The sequence below is a fragment of the Rhinolophus sinicus genome, linkage group LG05 (assembly GCF_036562045.2).
Source record: "Rhinolophus sinicus isolate RSC01 linkage group LG05, ASM3656204v1, whole genome shotgun sequence".
Lineage (NCBI taxonomy): Eukaryota > Metazoa > Chordata > Mammalia > Chiroptera > Rhinolophidae > Rhinolophus > Rhinolophus sinicus.
The window spans coordinates 183,390,510-183,407,587 of record NC_133755.1 but is presented as its reverse complement, the minus strand read 5'-3'; the positions used below and the strand labels follow the sequence as shown (position 1 = coordinate 183,407,587).

The 17,078-nt window shown below is 51.4% G+C and overlaps 1 protein-coding gene across 2 annotated transcripts in view; it reads right to left on the bottom strand.

Annotated features, from left to right (window-relative positions):
* The window catches only part of SMOC2 (SPARC related modular calcium binding 2), a 163,372-nt gene that overhangs the window by 9,627 nt on the left and 136,667 nt on the right, over positions 1–17,078 (bottom strand). For both annotated transcript variants that reach the window (XM_074333859.1, XM_074333858.1), the window contains exon 10: positions 1,384–1,483. In XM_074333859.1, the coding sequence (XP_074189960.1) occupies positions 1,384–1,483 (100 nt within the window). The remainder of the gene's footprint in view (positions 1–1,383; positions 1,484–17,078) is intronic.

The following is a 17,078-nucleotide window of genomic DNA, read 5'->3' as shown; positions in this document are numbered from 1 at the left end:
CAGTTCCGTGCTCCCTGAGTTGGCAGGCGGCTCTCACATCAAGGCCCACCTACGAGACACTGGAACTCCGAGGCTCTCTCCTTTAAAGGGGGTTCACTGGCGTATCAATTGTGTCATAGGTACACTGAGAGATGCAAGTAAAAGTGTGTCTTAAAGTGGTAGCTAGGCATTTTCTCTTGGGTTAAACAATTCTATTTTTAAGATACAAATAAATAAACCCTCTCCTAGAAGGCCTGGATTTGAGTCGGGTCTTTGAAACTGTCCCAGATGGTAGCACGTGCCCTGTCACGAAGCAGAAGATGAGGGACAGTGTGGTGGAATGTTACTAGCTGTCCTTCATGCCTGCTGGCCTGGGGGAGTCCTGGGCACCCTGATGCTCCTGGAGGCTGTCAGGCTCCCAGGGGACCTTCTCAGAAGCAATTCACCCACAGCTCGCAGTCTTAGTTTTTCAGGTAAGAGCAATCTTTCCAAGAATAAGTCCATTTGAAATTTATGTGTCTATTTTTTTGCTTCATAAGTTTAAATTACTACCCAATTGAAACCATTTTCATTAGCACTGCTTTTTTTTTCTTTCCTCGAATATTACTCTTCAGCAAAGAGACAGAGAGAGGAGACCCTTTTGGTGAAGGAGACCAGAAAGCTTAGATCATCTAGGCGAGATTACACCATCAAGGAGAGGAAGGCCAGAGCTCTAAGGAAATAAAGGTAACAAGACTCCCCATCAGAAAAAGTTTCTTAAAATAAAGAGATAAATTATTGCTCATTCTTGGGGGTCTGATGCCTGCAGCACCACAGCCACGGGAGTCTGGGAGCGGCCCTCACACGGGCACTTAGTGACAGAAGCACTCTGGACACGGACGGTCGGCTCTCAGGAAGCAGAGAAGCTCAGTGAGTCCGCCACACAACCCAGAAAGCGTGTCCTGTCCCAGACGTCAGAGTCTGACAGCATCAGAGTAATTAGTGCCACTGAATGGCATATTCAAAAATAATTAAGAGAGTAAATTTTGTTGTATATATTTTCCCACAATAAATACATCATCTTCTGAGAACTGTAAATTGAACATTTTAATGCACAGTATTTCAAATCCAGTCAATAAGCTCTGAAATGCAATTCCAAGACAGAAAACCATCTGAACTAGGGCTGTCCCTCCTTTCCTCTCCCCTTCTCCCCATTAGGACAAAATCTCTGCTAACAAATCACCTCACACCCACGAAGCACCTTCCTGTCTCGGGACAGGACCCCTTCCTTGTACGCCCTGCCCTGCCCAGAGAGCTGAGCAGGACTGACATCTAACGGCTCGACTCTGACATCCGCTGATCAGCTTTCCTCCAGTGACTGGGGCTTCTTCCCAGCGGCTGGCTCTCTGGTCAGAGGCAACGTACCTGCTGGAGGAGGAGGGGTCGGACACGGCGTGGACCATGTCAGTGGAGAGCGCATCCAGGACACTCGTCAGAAACTCATTCTTTTTGGCACCAGGGCAACCTGAAAAAACCAAACATGTTGTTTTTCTACTTCACAGACCTCACAGGGAGTAACAGGTTTTCTCTGTAATGGGGAGAAATGTTGCTTTAATATTTGGAAATTAGTACGTCGGGGTGTCTTACTACGCATGAGCTCGTTTGAACACTCACAGAGGCACATGAATAGCTATATCTTGAGCCACACTTATTGTATTCTACCCCTGAGTTATTGCACGAGACTGAGATTCATGGGCATTGCCAGCTCACTGACCTTCAAGCGTCAGCCCCAGGGAGGCGTGTCATCCTCCCATATGACCTAGGAGGCACACAGTGCTTGGGGACATCCAGAAATGCCCCAAGGTCACAGTCCTGGAGGATGGCAGGCTGGAGGTCCATCCAGCTGAAGGTGTTTCCACAGGCAGAACGAGGCCAAAGAGTCACTGAGTTTGTACGAAGCTGAGCGCCCCACAGCAAACTGCAGCTACATAGCACCACTGGGCCCACCTTTCCCTCACTCACACCCACGTGCAAGTCCCTGGACTCCTGTCCCCCCTCCCCACCTGCCCCAGAGTGACCAGGTGCTTGTCTCATCTGGACTCTGGAGCAGAAGTAAGGGCATCCTGTGTGGATCACGTCACGTGCTGTTGTGACATGCTTAACCGGTTCAGGACACTGGTTTTCACAAGATGCTTCTTGGCACTTGACTTTCTTGTTATTATGAGTCAAGTACATGTCAGTTGCCTATAGCAGGAACCTACTTATGCCGGTTTCCACTTCATTAAATTCACACAGACACCAGTCCTCATGGGGGTGGCAGCTGAGTGTGAAAAGAGCCGTGTTACCTGCTTTGAAATATGACTGAACAAGGAGGTTAGAATTGACGGTGGAAGCCATAACCACCGGGACAATGTTACTTTTCAAGAAAAAAGAATCTCACTAAGAATCCCCTCGAGAACAATAGAAGATTTGAGGCTGCAGGTGTGTGGTGGTAACCAGGGTGCCTCGGGGACATCCTGCGATGTCCCTCACTCCGGCCTGGAGAGGACGGAGGCCTCTGTGAGGACCAGGCAGTTCTGCAGTGTGCCTGGTCTCCAGCCGGACCAGGAAGGACCACGTGCCTAGGAACCTGCTGGCGGCAAGCACCAGGCGGCCGGCTGACCCAGGAGGACGTCCCCAGCCCAAAGGCAGGCGCCAAAGGCAGGTGTGTCCTGGGGGTGTACACAACCCCCACCAACGGCGCAGGGAACCAGCCAGGGCACAGCTGTTGCCTGTGAATTTCCACACCCCCGTTGTCCTCAAGACACGGCCGGGCGGAAGCGGAGTCGGTGTCTGCAGAAAGGCGTCACGTGCCAAGTGGTCGGCAGCACTGAGCAGCTGCAGGAAAGGCAGGTGCTTGTGTGCGTGGTGAGGAGGACCCGTTTCCACGGGCCGGGACCTGGCTGCTTGTGTGCTGTTACGTGACCACAACCCCAAACGCGGCAGAGCAGCGTGTAATGAACGCTTCATTAGAAAATGACCTATCGTCACCGTGGAACACAGGGCTGGCGGCATCGGAAGCTTCGAAAGCCTTGAAGCCAGAGGTTACATTACAGTGTGATTTACTTCCTAGCGAGAGGCAGCAAATAAGTCCACCTGCCACAGTATTGTTACCATGGTGCAGATCACAGACTGACGTGCACAGATCTTCCTGCGAAGGAGTTTATTTCTCGCAGGTGAGAGGCACTTGGGTCCAAAAAAGAATACTTCCCATTTTTATTTGCAAAGACTCTGGGCTGGGGTTGGATTCAGAGCTGAAGGTCAACTGGACTTCAGTGGAGGTGTTGAAAGGCGCCAGAGAAAGGAGCCTGACCTATGTCCGTGTGTCTGTCTCCCCTGAGCTTACAGGACACAGTGCACCATGCCCTCTGACAGGACCCTCCCCTGACAGGGATATGACGTTCCCACCACAGCCATCCTCGTCCAATGCCTGTCACTGCACAACAGGTGACTGTCGTTCAAAGCTATTTCTAAGGAAAAAAAGATGCGAAATGAGAAGACATCAGAAGGAATAATAGAGAACTCATTATTAAGAAGTCAAGTTTCATTGTATGAGAAATGACAGAAGTGCCAGGAAATCAGAACCATGAAAGGGACCGGGTTTCCAAATGCTCAAAAGGTGTCGTGGCTTGAGGTAAAAGGGAGCCCCCAATTCCCTGGGTTTGCACTGTGGGGTGCAGAGAAACCCAGCCTGTCCCCACGGTCGCTCCGTCAGGCAGGCCCCATCGCCAGAGGAAAGCAGGTGGCCCTGTCAAAGGGAGGACAGACCCAGTACAACAACTTCCTCACAAATCTGTGGCGAGAGAAAGCCCCAGCTGAGCCTGAAGACGCTCGCTCCACCCTGTTTATGTCCGAATCCAAGTGAAACACTTGCATCCTATCCCATTTCCCTGAAAACACTCGGCCACTGCTGACTGTCGAGAAGGGTCCGTGTGTGCGACAAACGAAGGGCGTTTTCCCTGGTTGGAGACTCTTCTGGTCCAGGAGGAAGGAAGTGAGGCATCATCCACTTAGCTGATCATTCATAGACACCAGGAATGAAATCTCTTTGGAACCCGTTATTACAGTTTAAAACCCAAAATCTAGCAGAGAAAAGAAAAGGAGACGACCAATGGTGGCCCACAGGGCTGCTGCTGCCAAAAGGCTGCGCACACAGAGGCGAGGCAGAGACACCCTTACACCACCTCTGCCCCCACAGGTCACAGGGTTTGCACTTCGGGCATGTTGACCTTTGCTGAACTGGGAACCCCCATTAAATCATGACACGGCCCCCAGTTAAAAAGTACTGTGATCTCACAGTTTTTTGTACCAGCCAAAATACCGGGGGTGCCAAAAAAGTGTATACAAGTGGACACTTTGGTCAACGTTGCTCAAGCAGTAGTTCGCCACAATCAGAAGTGTCTGGACGCTGATGGGAACCACTCTGAGCACCTCTTGTAATTGCAGACGTCGCACGTGACTTGTATTCATCTTTCGTTATCGGTGTATTTTGAGTGTTACAAGTTTAATAGGTTTTTCCTTTCTTAGAATGTGCACACATTTTTTGGCCCCCTCTCCTCTGTATTTGGCTCTTCCTAAGTCACCGATTCTCGCTCATTAAACGTGGAGCTTAATTAACGTCCCCCAAGCACGATTCATCCTGAAACATCGTCTCCAGGCACATCCCTGTCCTGGGGTCTTCCGTGTCCCACCAGGTGCTCAGGTTTACAAGGCGGCTCGTGCACTTGGTGTGTGTGCACTTCCTAACATGTACCCCCGTACCCCACCACACCCACACTGCCCCCCACGGCAATCTGGCAGGTCTGAGAATCAAGTCTGAGACCAGTAAGGAAGAGAAAGGCGGGAGGGGACAGAGGCCCCGGTCACACATCACTTAGTGGAGAAGTGAAGTCTGGGCTACACTTGGGAACTGGGAGGCACTGGGTGCAGAGGGCAGCGGACGGCTCCATGGACTGTCTGCTGAGCTGCGGCCAGCCTGTAGCCACTGCAGGGTGCCACCATGCCGGGGCACAAGCAGGCCGGTTCTGCTCCAGTCCCGGCGTGTACATAGTGACGCACATGACTCAAAATCTCTTACTGATAAGACTGGCCGTGAAGAACAGAGAAAACCTTTCCAAACAGGCGGGAGGAAAGTCACACGCAAAGGCCCTGAGTTGAGGGGCCGCTTGGCATCCCTAAGAGGCATTTGGGACCAAACAAACGGAGAACAGAACAGAGCAGGAAAAACAGTGCAGGCACCAGGATCTCCCAAGCCTGTGGGGTCCCGTGGGCCACACAGGGGATCGTTTGTTTGTTCCTTTACCTGAAAGGACATCAGAAGCCCTTGGAAGATCTGCAGGAGTGACACAGTGTGATTCATGTTCTTCAGGTGTCACCGTGCCCCCTCTGTGGGTCTTAGACAGTGAGGGCCCAAGTGTCGTTTGGGGCCGTTGCCTGTGGTCCCGGGATCGGGTCACTGAGACCAAGATCAGGGAGGCGATGGAGACCGTGAGATGCAGTTTCCAGAGAAATCGTGGAATGAGAGGGCGCAGTGGCCTGGACATGTGGTCTGGGGTTGAATCGGGCCTCTGGAGCACAGCGAGGACTCAGAGAGCGTCCCCAGCAGCACGTCGGCTAGGTGACAGTCCCCAGAGCCACGCCTGCAAGCTCACGCACACGTGCACCCACAGCCACAGAGAGAAGCAAAGGCTGACGGGTCCCACGTACTCCGATTCCTCCACGACACGTGTTCTCGTCACTCCAGTCGACGTGCACCTTCCTTCTGAATGTCTGACTTCATGTGCAATTTAAGCGTAAAAAATGATGATAAACAGAGATAGTGAGAAGGTTTCCTCAGGCACGTTTATGGTCAGATGCATAACGTAGCTGCAGCTGACACAGGTGCAGAAAGTGTGTCTCCATAAACCCCTCCAGCTGGGAACGGGGTCTGAGTGTCATCCCGAGACCCTGCGGCTGGAATCCAGACCCCCACTGCAGAGGCGCACAGGACTTAGGGTTTCCGGAGGCTTCTGCGTGTACAGTTCCACATGTCCGCGGGGAGAGCACGAGTGAGGTTCATTCTCAAGTAAAGGCCACAACGACAAAGCGCAAACTTTCCGATCTTAAGGTGAAAACAAAGTCACTACTCTTGTGTATTAACCCCAGTTTTTCTATATTTACATATTTGTTTTCATATTCTATATTTTCTACGTGTTTTTCATCATTCTAAACAAACAAGTTCACAGGTTTGAGAAACACTGATACAAACCAGTGTTTGGAGAACAGTTGGCACCTAACAGAACCCGGAGATTCTGCATGTTGCAGCTGTGGTCAGAGGACGCCCCGGCTTGGAGGGAAATTGTGTCGGCTCCCGGCCTTGGTTCCTGCCCAAGAAGCAGGACTGGGACTGGGACACCCTCAGCATCCCTCTGTGTGTGACAGACGTTCCAGAAATTCTTTGCCTTGGATTTTAACTTTCAGTTAGGTCACCCGAGCAGGGCATGGCCTAGGGATTTGTAGCAGCTGCTACGGTAACTGACTATTTCTCTCAGAGACAGGCGTTTGTGTTCCTGCCTGTCTTCCCACAGCACTCAGGGACGATGACAACACCATGTCTCTCAAACGTTCATACGAGGACGACTTGGTAACCGTGTGTTTGGTGGACAGCACCATCTTCACCCTCGAGGAGCTTCTGGGGGAGCTCGCTGGTGAGGGTGTGGAGGGTGTGGTGAGAGCGAAGTCCGTGAGGTCGGATGCCTCCACGTGCTGCCGGTCCTGAGCTTGGGGACTGTCACACTGCCAGCCGTGGAGCAGGAAGCATTTAGGGGCACGTGTCTATGTTTTCATGAGGCATTTGAGCAATCCATATTTTTGCCAGGTATTGGGATGGTCTCTGATCTCCTTTCAAGGCGTGTCTGACTCGCATGCTCCCCCCTCCCTGTCCTGCCGCTCGGTGGAGCAAAGCAGGGCTTTGCTTTGTGTTTTCTCCTCAGGACACGTGGGCACTGACAGCCCTTCAGAAGCCACTCTTACTCCAGTGCGACATGGAGCTGAGCTGTACAAGTGCTGCCCGCCCTCCCCTCTGACTCATGAAGAGAATGACGGAGCCGAGAAAGGGTAGAGAGAGTGTGGTCTCTACTCAAAGATCAGGCCACTGAGAAGACGAGCCAGCGGGGGTCAGTGTCCAGCAAGAAAGGACTCTGACCACACACACGCTCATGGGTCTGGTGTCATTTGGGACTCTGAGTCGTTTGTTTACAAGGAGCCTGTGTCCCTACACAAGCCCAGTGCGTGCGCCTCAGCTCCCGTCCTGCTTTTGGTTTTGCTCACTGACCCGCCCACCACTAATGGACCCGGCAGCGTGGCCTCACATTTCTGAGGCTATTTCTGAAATTTCTCTTGAGACACAGCGACCTCCCTATAGGAGCTAAGCCAGTGGCTGTCACTATAGATACAGCCACCAATGACAAAGCTTTTGGGTCTGTGAAAACAATACTAGCGATAGCACCATGACAACTACAACCTCGCGATGGTAACAGCGCAGCCAGTGGTGTGAGCGTTTCCAGGGGAGAGCCCCTACCTGAGTGCCCGTCCATGTCACGTGACCCGATGCCCGAGGGACGACAGATGACACAGGCTCCTAGGGCGGCACAGACACAGACCTGGCCCAGGAAAGGGTGCCCTGGAGGGTGGAGCGAGCTGCCTGTGTTCCAGGAGCTCCGCGTGCAAACACCCACTGGGAGCAGTCCCTCGTCATGTCACAGCCCAGCGTCCTCGTGGTCCTGGGCTGGGGGAAGGAGCAAGCTGGTTGCTGTGGGTCTGGTGACAGCAGCAAGCACTCACCAACAACTGCCCAGAAGAAGTGGACTCTCCTTGCCCAGGGGCTCAGGCCGCTGCTTGTTCTAACAGATGTAATTTAGGGAGTGCTTGTCATTCAAATGGAGAAAGCTTTCTTCCCAAACTCCTAGCTCATTTCTTTTCACTTTGATAGTTTGCCTTAGGACGTTGCCTCTCTTCTGTCCTTTCTGAGGAATTTAAGGAAGCACATAAAGCTTAGCCACAGGACAGGCCACCTATATATTGTAAAACCACAGACCTGTAAAAACTCATTCATCGTTGTTGTAAAAAATAAGCTTCTCCTCTACAATGTGCTTGTAAATTAGGTTTACAGCACCTATGGCCCAGATTTCACTCAAGTGAAGTTACAGGTTACTAAACTCTTAGAATATTAAGAGTGAACAAGTGGTTTCTGGAGCGTCCCAGAATGCTCAGTGAAAGGTGACTTCTGTCACCTTCTTAACTGCTGATCAGCGTGAGTCACTGCTGTCACCACTGGGATGGGCCCAGCGTTGCTGTGGTGACAGCCCTGGAGCAGGTGCCCTCGGCCCAGCTGAGGTACCAGGCTTGCTGGCTCGCCGTCCCTCACTCCCTCATAACACACCTGCCCTGGAAAAGGTACACAGATGCCTCTGAGGGTGGGCAGCCAGCGGCGGCTGCAGCAACAAAAGTCCGCCCATTAGAGAAATCAGGAGGCAGGATATGCCTGATGATGACAATGACCCCTCAGCGAATCTCACCAAAACACGCGTCAGATCACCTGGGGTTCTAACTACACGGGCACATGCACACCTCACCAGTTCAGAGCCCCTGCCCGACGCAAACAAAGCAAAGCACAGTGCGGCAAATGCAAAGGCAAAAACCAACCCGGCCTCGGCCTCGGGTGGTGACGTGGAGAAAGCTGGCTCTGTGTTACATCTCGTAAGGAGAACGACCTAGGAGACAGCTGAGGGCCCCTGCAGACGGAGGCGGTGCCCCCTCTAATTTCCGGGGATCCTGCCAGGCACCCAAGTAGCACAGGGGACTGGGGCATCTCTGCAATCTGTCATCATATGACTTGGGGGGCGGGGGCGACGGTGAAACAGAAATGAGGGACAGGAGGTGGAAGTGAGCCCACCTTTCAGAAAAATGCCGCCTGGGCCAGTTAACTGCCCGACAGACTCTACTCAGCAGAACAGAAAGCTGGACTTATTCTGGATATTCGCCAGAACATCTGCACCTTAAGAACAATTCCCAATTTTAATCAATTTTCAATGCAAAGGTAATGTAAACTTCAATGGGTAAATACAATAAGAAATATGTGTCTGAATGATTTTTGGATTGAAGGCAGCAATATACTTGCAGAATTTGGGCAACTCACAAAAGGTTGGGTCTGACAGAAGCATAAGGTCTGGCCACATTTTGGAAGCAACTCAAGCAACATGTTTTCATTTTTTTTTTTTTTTCTCTACATCTAGACATGCCACCCAGAGCCAAAAATGGCAGACTCGGTTGACAATTTGATGAATGAGATGAGAAGCTATGGCCGAATCCAAACAAAGAGCACTCTATACTGAGAATTTAAACGCTCTGAAACCTTTCTGGGTAATGAAACCAAGCCCTTAGAATCCTCAGGTCTGTTCTATTAATTTTTCTCCATCCATATTTGTAAGTGAACCAGGCCTTACACAAAGTAATGCATGTGAACAAAAGCACAAAGCAACCATTTTCCCCTTTAAAAACCTAAGTTCGTGTTTCTCTCATATCATTTCAAGTCTTTGCCAAAATTCTAAATTCTTGGAGTCACAAATAGAATGATTAGTAAGAAAACAAGACTGAGGAGTTAAATCCATTCTTATGTTAGAGACCAGACAGTATTTCCAGACCCTACGCAGTCCCGGCCTCCACCTGCACACTCAGGGCCCCGCTCTCCGCACCGAAGGAGAGGGGGTGGGCAGGCACACCCCAGGCTGCTTCCCGGTTGCCCCTCCTGACAGAAACTCGCCCTTCTCAGCAGCAGCATGCGCTTTCCCCCTCTGAGAACCCAGAGGTCCTCCAAGCCTGCTGCCCCCACCCCAGGACCCCCCACACGCAGCTCCTCCCAGGACCCCCCACAGCTGGGGCTCCCAACAGCAGCAGCAACAAAAGTAGAGCTAATTACAATAAACAAAGCTGCTTCAATGCCCCTGCCACAAGAAACACCAGGAAAAACATATTTACCTTCGGTCCAAATCAATGACACTCACTTTTTAAAGTTATGGTTCTAGCAAAATGGAGTTTGCTCAGTTTTGAAAGGTGATAAAGTGGGGTCTTGATAGTGAGGACCAAAGTCAAAAGAAGTCTGTGCAGGGGCAGCTGGTTAGCCCAGTGGTTAGAGCGTGGTGCTGACAACACCAAGCTTGCCGGTTTGATCCCCACATGGGCCACTGTGCGCTGTGCCCTCCTTAAAAACAAAAACAAAAACAAAAACAAAAACAAAAACAAAAACAAAAACAAAAACAAAAAAGTCTGTGCCCTGAGACGGTTGCTGGGTTTATCATGGCGATGGCTTCGTTACAAACATAAATGTCCAAACACTGTGGTGTACCCCTGAGACTAATGTAACGTTGCATGCTAGCTATATTTTAATAAAAATCTTTTTAAAAGAAAAAAGAAAGAAGTCGGTGTTTCTACGTTTTGTTTTTGCCATGCAATGCCTAACAATGTCATTCAAAGGCAGCAGCGTTTCTCCTGGGACTGAAGCTTGTGACGGCTGGAAGTGTGCACGTGGCCAGTCAGGTAGAGGGTCTTTGTCAGCGGGACCGGGTGGACCAGGCACACAGATGCTGAGCTGGAGAAACCCCATCCATTCTGGGCAGACACAGCCCGGCCCCGCTCAGTGTCCTTTGAAACTGCACAGGCAGCCCCTGCAGCCTCCAGCCCCCCGAAGACAGGGGGGTACTTCTGGCGGTGTGAGGCGTGCAGAGGTTGGCTCTGCCCAGTTTTGATTAGGAGAAGCAGCTGTTACATGAAGGAGACTCTGCTGGTGTTTCACAATCATGCTCACGCTTAACTTAGAGACCAGATGGAGTCCACGGATGCTGAGTGAGGTCCCAAGCCTGGCAGAGACAGACAGCTGACATGTTGTAAGCCAAATGCCTGTGTCCCGCAGCTCAGCTGGTGTGGGCCCATTATGCTCTATGCAGCACGATGTGCTACAGAAATGCACACCATTCACTGCGTGCGTCGCTGTTGTGCGAGACGCAGGCGACGGAGACACCATCCATGAAACGTGCCTGCCCCACAACGTGGTGGGAACATCCCGCACGTCCGTGCTCTCGGTAACGCTACGACCCGTTTTCAGCCTGCGACGCGGACTGTAATCTCTGGGACAAACTCCTCCCCAAACACGTGGTCCCGTCCCATCCAGCCACCGAGGAGCACATGGCCCCCTGACGAGGAAGTCGTCTGGACTTTTGGTGGCCCTCACCCATTCCACCCTGATGTTTCATTCATACATTTGTCATTCTTTGTCAGACATGCCCCCACCCTCACCACATTAGCTCTAAAATCACCACGTGTTAGATGCTCCATGCCAACCTCTCATTGGAAAGACCAAGAAGTGAAAATCCACATTGGCTGCCCCCTCGCATCTAAGGAGACTGAATGGAGTGGCTTCAAGTCCCGGATGCAGGGACACTGTGAGGCACAGGGAGGTGGTGGCCGTTGTGCTGGCACGGGCGCGGGGTGTGTGTTTCTGAGGGCACGATACCCATAGCGATCAGACGGTGTCCTGTCTCGGCCTCCCGGAGGGAGTTGCTGTGCCAGGCAGCGGGGCAGCAGGATCAAGTTTCCTGACTTGGAAACAAGTGACAAAGATGTGACTTGATGGTCATAGATTAGCAGCAGCCCTGACCTCTGTTACGTGGGTCTGTCCAGTGATTTGATGAGTATGTCATCCTTTGCATTGACCCCTTTATTCCCGAAACACCCACAGGGCTTCCTAGCTCTCGAACGACTGCCCATTGCACCCTTCAGCACATAAACTTGCCCAAAACAATTATGACATATGTGCTTGGCCATTTGTTACAGAACCGGCCTCAGCAACAGAACATGTGGCCGGCACATCTTATCAGGAAAAGGAAGGCATTTAGGTAAAGGCTGATCACAGCCTCTTAACATATTATATGCCTGACAGAAAAGCTTGTTTTTAAGACACAGACTCAGGAATGAAAGAGTTATTCTCCAGGGCCCAAAGAGCTGCTGAGCTGTCACGATCCAGTGGGTGTTTCCCATCTACGCTGGGCTCCGGGAAGCTCGTCCTGAACTGAATCACTGACTTAACCATTGAGGCTCGACTCCCCGACACTGGGTGTCACTGCACAGGTCGCAGGCAGCTGTGTTGAAACTTGGGTGGGACAATTCCTGCTGACACAGCTGCTCTGAGAGCACAGCCATTTCTGTCACACGATGGGTGGGTCTTCATTCGTCTTCATCCGACACACAATAGGCTTTTCATGCCCACTGTTTCATTGCCAAATTCCATTTTATGTAAAACTGCTTTCAATTAGAAGGATATAAATTAATTAGGGAGGAAATGTTTATGTTTATTTTTATATACCTCCTGGAATGATTGGAAGTGAAATTCCTCTACACATCTGCCAAAAAAACTGTTAAACCAGTAAGCTTTCTATGGAGCAAGGTTTGTGCTCTCAGAACTACCTTTGGACAGAGGGACTTACAAGATAACTGCCTCCCAAAATAGGGTTGTTTTTAAAAAAACACACAAAACACTGATGAACACAAAGCCTTCAAAAGCAAACATGCTGACAGGGAGGGTAGACAGCCCCAGGGAGCGGGCCGGGGCCTCTGACCGCCGAGCCCTGCGGAGGGGTGAAGCCTTCCTCCCCGCCTGCCCACTCCACCTGCCACACTGCACACACCTACTCTGCTCTGGGGGCTGGGCTAGCTCCACGCCTAGCGTGTGGTAACCCCAGGGCATTTGTAATTAAATCCTCTCCCGGTGCCTCTTTAATGTTCATCACTGAGGGCATGGACCACCTGGGAGGTAGGAAAATGCCCAAGACTTCCACTCACCACCAGTGCACCTGAGGAAAGAGGTGTAAGGTGGAAATGTCAGGAACTCCCGAAGATCTCACGGAGGAGTGGGGAGGGGTCGGCCCCCGCCCAGGCCATGCTCTCCAGTGGGTTACTTCTCCTCGGCTGATTCCTTCAGTTCAAGGTCCTGGAAGGAGGGGCCAGTGCCGCTGAGTTCTCCTCAAATGGGCATCCAAAACTCCGAAAGGAATGGACCCGAGTTGAATGTGATACAGTCTATTTTATAAAACCATGAGACTTGTGGAAGTGATGCTTAGAATTGGACTAAAAGCCACACCGAGTTTCTGAAGAGTGAAGAGGACAGTGCCTGAATGTGTGCTGTGCCCGGACTCAGCCAGAAGGCAGGACAGACGGCCGGAGGCCAGCACCTCCACTGTGGGAGGGCAGTGTGCGTGGTGTTTCGTACAGCCAGCCATCGCCGACCAAAACACTCAGGGAAGGCCACAGGCTCCGCTATCTCACCCCCTGTCTGGAGCGGACCGGCTTTGGGATTCAGCGAGGAACACAGGACGTGGGTAGGAATGACCGATCCCTTCCACACTTGGCTTCGGGGCTTGTGCTTCTAAAAACAATGGCACACATGTGAATTGCCACGGATAGAAAAGTTACTGATGTCTGACACAAACGTATTGTGAAAAATCTCTTCTCTGACTATCTGGCTAGAAATAGTTTCTGGAAATTCATCTAATTAGGAAGGGCTGGCTGTTGGTTTGGAACGTGAATATGGGGTGGCATTTCTCATATTTCTGACTTTAGTCACTAACTCAAGCAATTCAACCAATCATTAATCAACGAGGTGCCAAAACGCCTCCTGTCTTTAAAGACGTCAGATAAAGATGTTTTTAAGACTCTGGAATTACCATTCGGTTGCATATTTATAACACAACACGCCTGGAAACGCTGAATAAAAGGAATGGTATCCATTCGCGATTGTTACGACACACATGATCACTGCAACCCGGATTCCGTCTCGGTAACGGCTTGACAGCAGCTCCACCTTCTGCGAGACTGTCATCCTTACCCAGCCAGGACAGACGCCTGAGCCAGGAGGCCGAGGTGCCAGGAGGACTGCAGGTAAGGGGCGGAATCCTGAAGCAAGTGTGACCAATGGGCTTCTCACTTGGACCCACACCAGTGACGATCACTGGAGGGCCTATGTTCCTTAGAAAAGCATAACAATGCGATGAAACGTGAAAACAAAACCAAAGAACCCACGTCAATGTCTGCCGTCCTTGGAGAGAAGACCTTCCCGTCCTTAAGTGTGTGAATTGCTGAGTTCTTCCTTCTGCTTTGCTGCCCAAGGTGTTCACCCCACTTGGAACATCTATTCTCGGCGCACCCCTGTCTTTCCCGTTCTTAATAAAATAGCTCAAAGCCTGTTTCCTCCGAGAACACTTGTTGCCCAGCGTTACATGAACCCTCTTCTCCCCTGAGTCCCCGAGGCCAACACAACCTTGTATCTGCTGGAGCCAAGCTGAGGCCAAATGCTCCACATTGGTCTCTCCTTGCTCTTTGCCTTGGTTTTGCTGGGACAGATTTCTGTTGACTTTAGGGAACCACAGCACGCTACGAATGTGTGGGTTGCTGCTGCCCTGCAAATCCTGGCAAGAAGGGGCCATCGTAGGAAACAGAGCCCTGGGCTGGAGACGGATGGGGCCCTGTGACCACCAAGCGCTGTAGTCAGGTTCCTGGCCCAGGGGATCCTGAGAAGCGAGGCCTTGCGTGGAACAGGCAGAAACTCATGAACATTCGCACAGAACAACTGTGCTTCTTCCCAAAGGGACCTCCGCCAGGGCACCCGCCCGCTTCAAGCGAGTCATTGGGCTTTGTGTGGGAGTATGAGCCGGGGGCCCAGCGAAGTCAGCTCCACACACACGCCACAGCTCTGCTTCAACAGGGCTTTAAAAATGTATCAAACTGCAGAACGGTGAACATGGGAACGCAGTGCCTTAAACACGTTCAAGGACATTAAAACATGAAACACTGAGGCCCAGCTCGTGGGCCTAACGTGCCCCCCCTCTGCTGCACCCATGAGTCTGTCCACACATTCAGCGCCCCCTTAGACTATGTCTGTTTAACAAAAGGTCTGAGCAATGGGCTCCATCTCCTGAATGCATCTCGGGCCCCCCAAGGCTGTAGCACTAGGAGGGATGGTAAACAGAAAAGCAATTCCTTCTTGTGGTAACTCAGGCCAAATGATTTATGTATCGTCATCTCAGCTCGATTAAAATTTCCCAGAGAACAAAACACTGATTTGATTAAATCCTCAGAAACCAGACCTCAACAGCTGAGTGTGGACGCTTCTCCATGGGATTTGCCCTGGGCCCTCACTGACCTTCACCCTGGGCCCTTGCTGACCTTCACCCTAGACCCTTGCTGACCTTCACCCTGGCCCTCACTGACCTTCACCCTGGACCCTTGCTGACATTCACCCTGGCCCTCGCTGACCTTCACCCTAGACCCTTGCTGACCTTCACCCTGGCCCTCACTGACCTTCACCCTGGCCCTCGCTGACCTTCACCCTGGGCCCTCGCTGACCTTCACCCTGGGCCCTTGCTGACCTTCACCCTGGGCCCTCGCTGACCTTCACCCTGGCCCTCGCTGACATTCACCCTGGCCCTCGCTGACCTTCACCCTGGGCCCTCGCTGACGTTCACCCTGGGCCCTCGCTGACATTCACCCTGGGCCCTCGCTGACCTTCACCCTGGGCCCTCGCTGACATTCACCCTGGCCCTCGCTGACCTTCACCCTGGCCCCTCGCTGACCTTCACCCTGGCCCTCGCTGACCTTCACCCTGGCCCCTCGCTGACATTCACCCTGGCCCTCGCTGACCTTCACCCTGGGCCCTCGCTGACCTTCACCCTGGGCCCTCGCTGACCTTCACCCTGGCCCCTCGCTGATGGCCCTGCTTCCTACCCACCACACACGCCTCTGCGCCCAAGGTCAGGAAACCATGCCCTCCACCCAGAACGGCCTCTCTGAAGCAAACGCTCGGATAAACTCATTCTCCAACAGGAGCTCCCCTACGAAGAGCCACGAGAGCAACCCACTCAGTACTCTCCTTGTAGCCCAGACATCTGTCAGTGAAGCCTCTGGAAGCCCAACTGGATAAACAAACCAGAGTGAAGAAGGGAGGATTCATGGAAAGGAATCCAGTACAAGTGCAAGTGTGATTTATATTGGACACACACTGCTAGTTTCACATTTTCAGACTCAGACCCCTTCTCTAAATCACACACTCAACTTATTAATATTGAAACTGTGTTTATTATCTCCTACAGATTTTCCATTGGTCTGCCCCGCAGACTCTTTTAAACAGACTGTCACAAAGTGTTACTGACATGGAGAAACAGAAATCCAGTTTCATTTTGGAATGAAATGCTTTCACTCAATGCTTCAGGGTTTGTTTATATTTTTTCAGGTTACATTAATTTAAGGCAGAAATCTTTTCTACCATCCAATATTTGTATTTGGGAGGCAGCCACACAATGGTGAACGTTTCTCCCCAGAGGGTAACTGGATTTTATTGTTTTGTTTCCAAGAACTTTTGTAAGGTCTTCCTCTCCTCAATATAATGGTGACGCAGCCTCAACAGGCCCCGGGCATGGTCACCTCGTGGCCAGTGACACACACCCTCAGGGCTGACGAATGACAATGGTCTCCACACACAGTGCGGCCCTCAGACTAGAACCACAGGCTGTACAGAGCTGGGGGCTGTCACCAAGCAAGGCAGGACCAAGCCACCAACCAACTCAGTGGGAGAAATAAAATTGAATTCCTCGTGTGGGTGTGATCACATCACTGGGTTCTATGCCTTTCAGTTGTTTGGCCACTAAAAACACACATTTTCCTTCTCAATATTCTGCCCACAAATTGTAACACAACCAACTACCTCTGGGCGGAAACGAACTTTCCTGTGACTGCACTGTAATCTCAGCCTGTGCTCTTCACACCTTCGCTCTGAAAATGCGTAAAGCCAGCAGATAATGGTTGCAGCTCTTTCAGGGACAGTGCAGATGAAAGGCGTTTTGTGATTTTAAGTATTGTGTGTGGGATTTGCTCTCTCAACTCCAGGGAGGTGTGAAGCTGTTTGCTCAAGTACACACACTGTGTCACAATAAAATGAAATTTAAAATAAATAAGAAGAAAAACAACATAGAGAAAGGATACAGGTGAAGAGGACGGGCAGA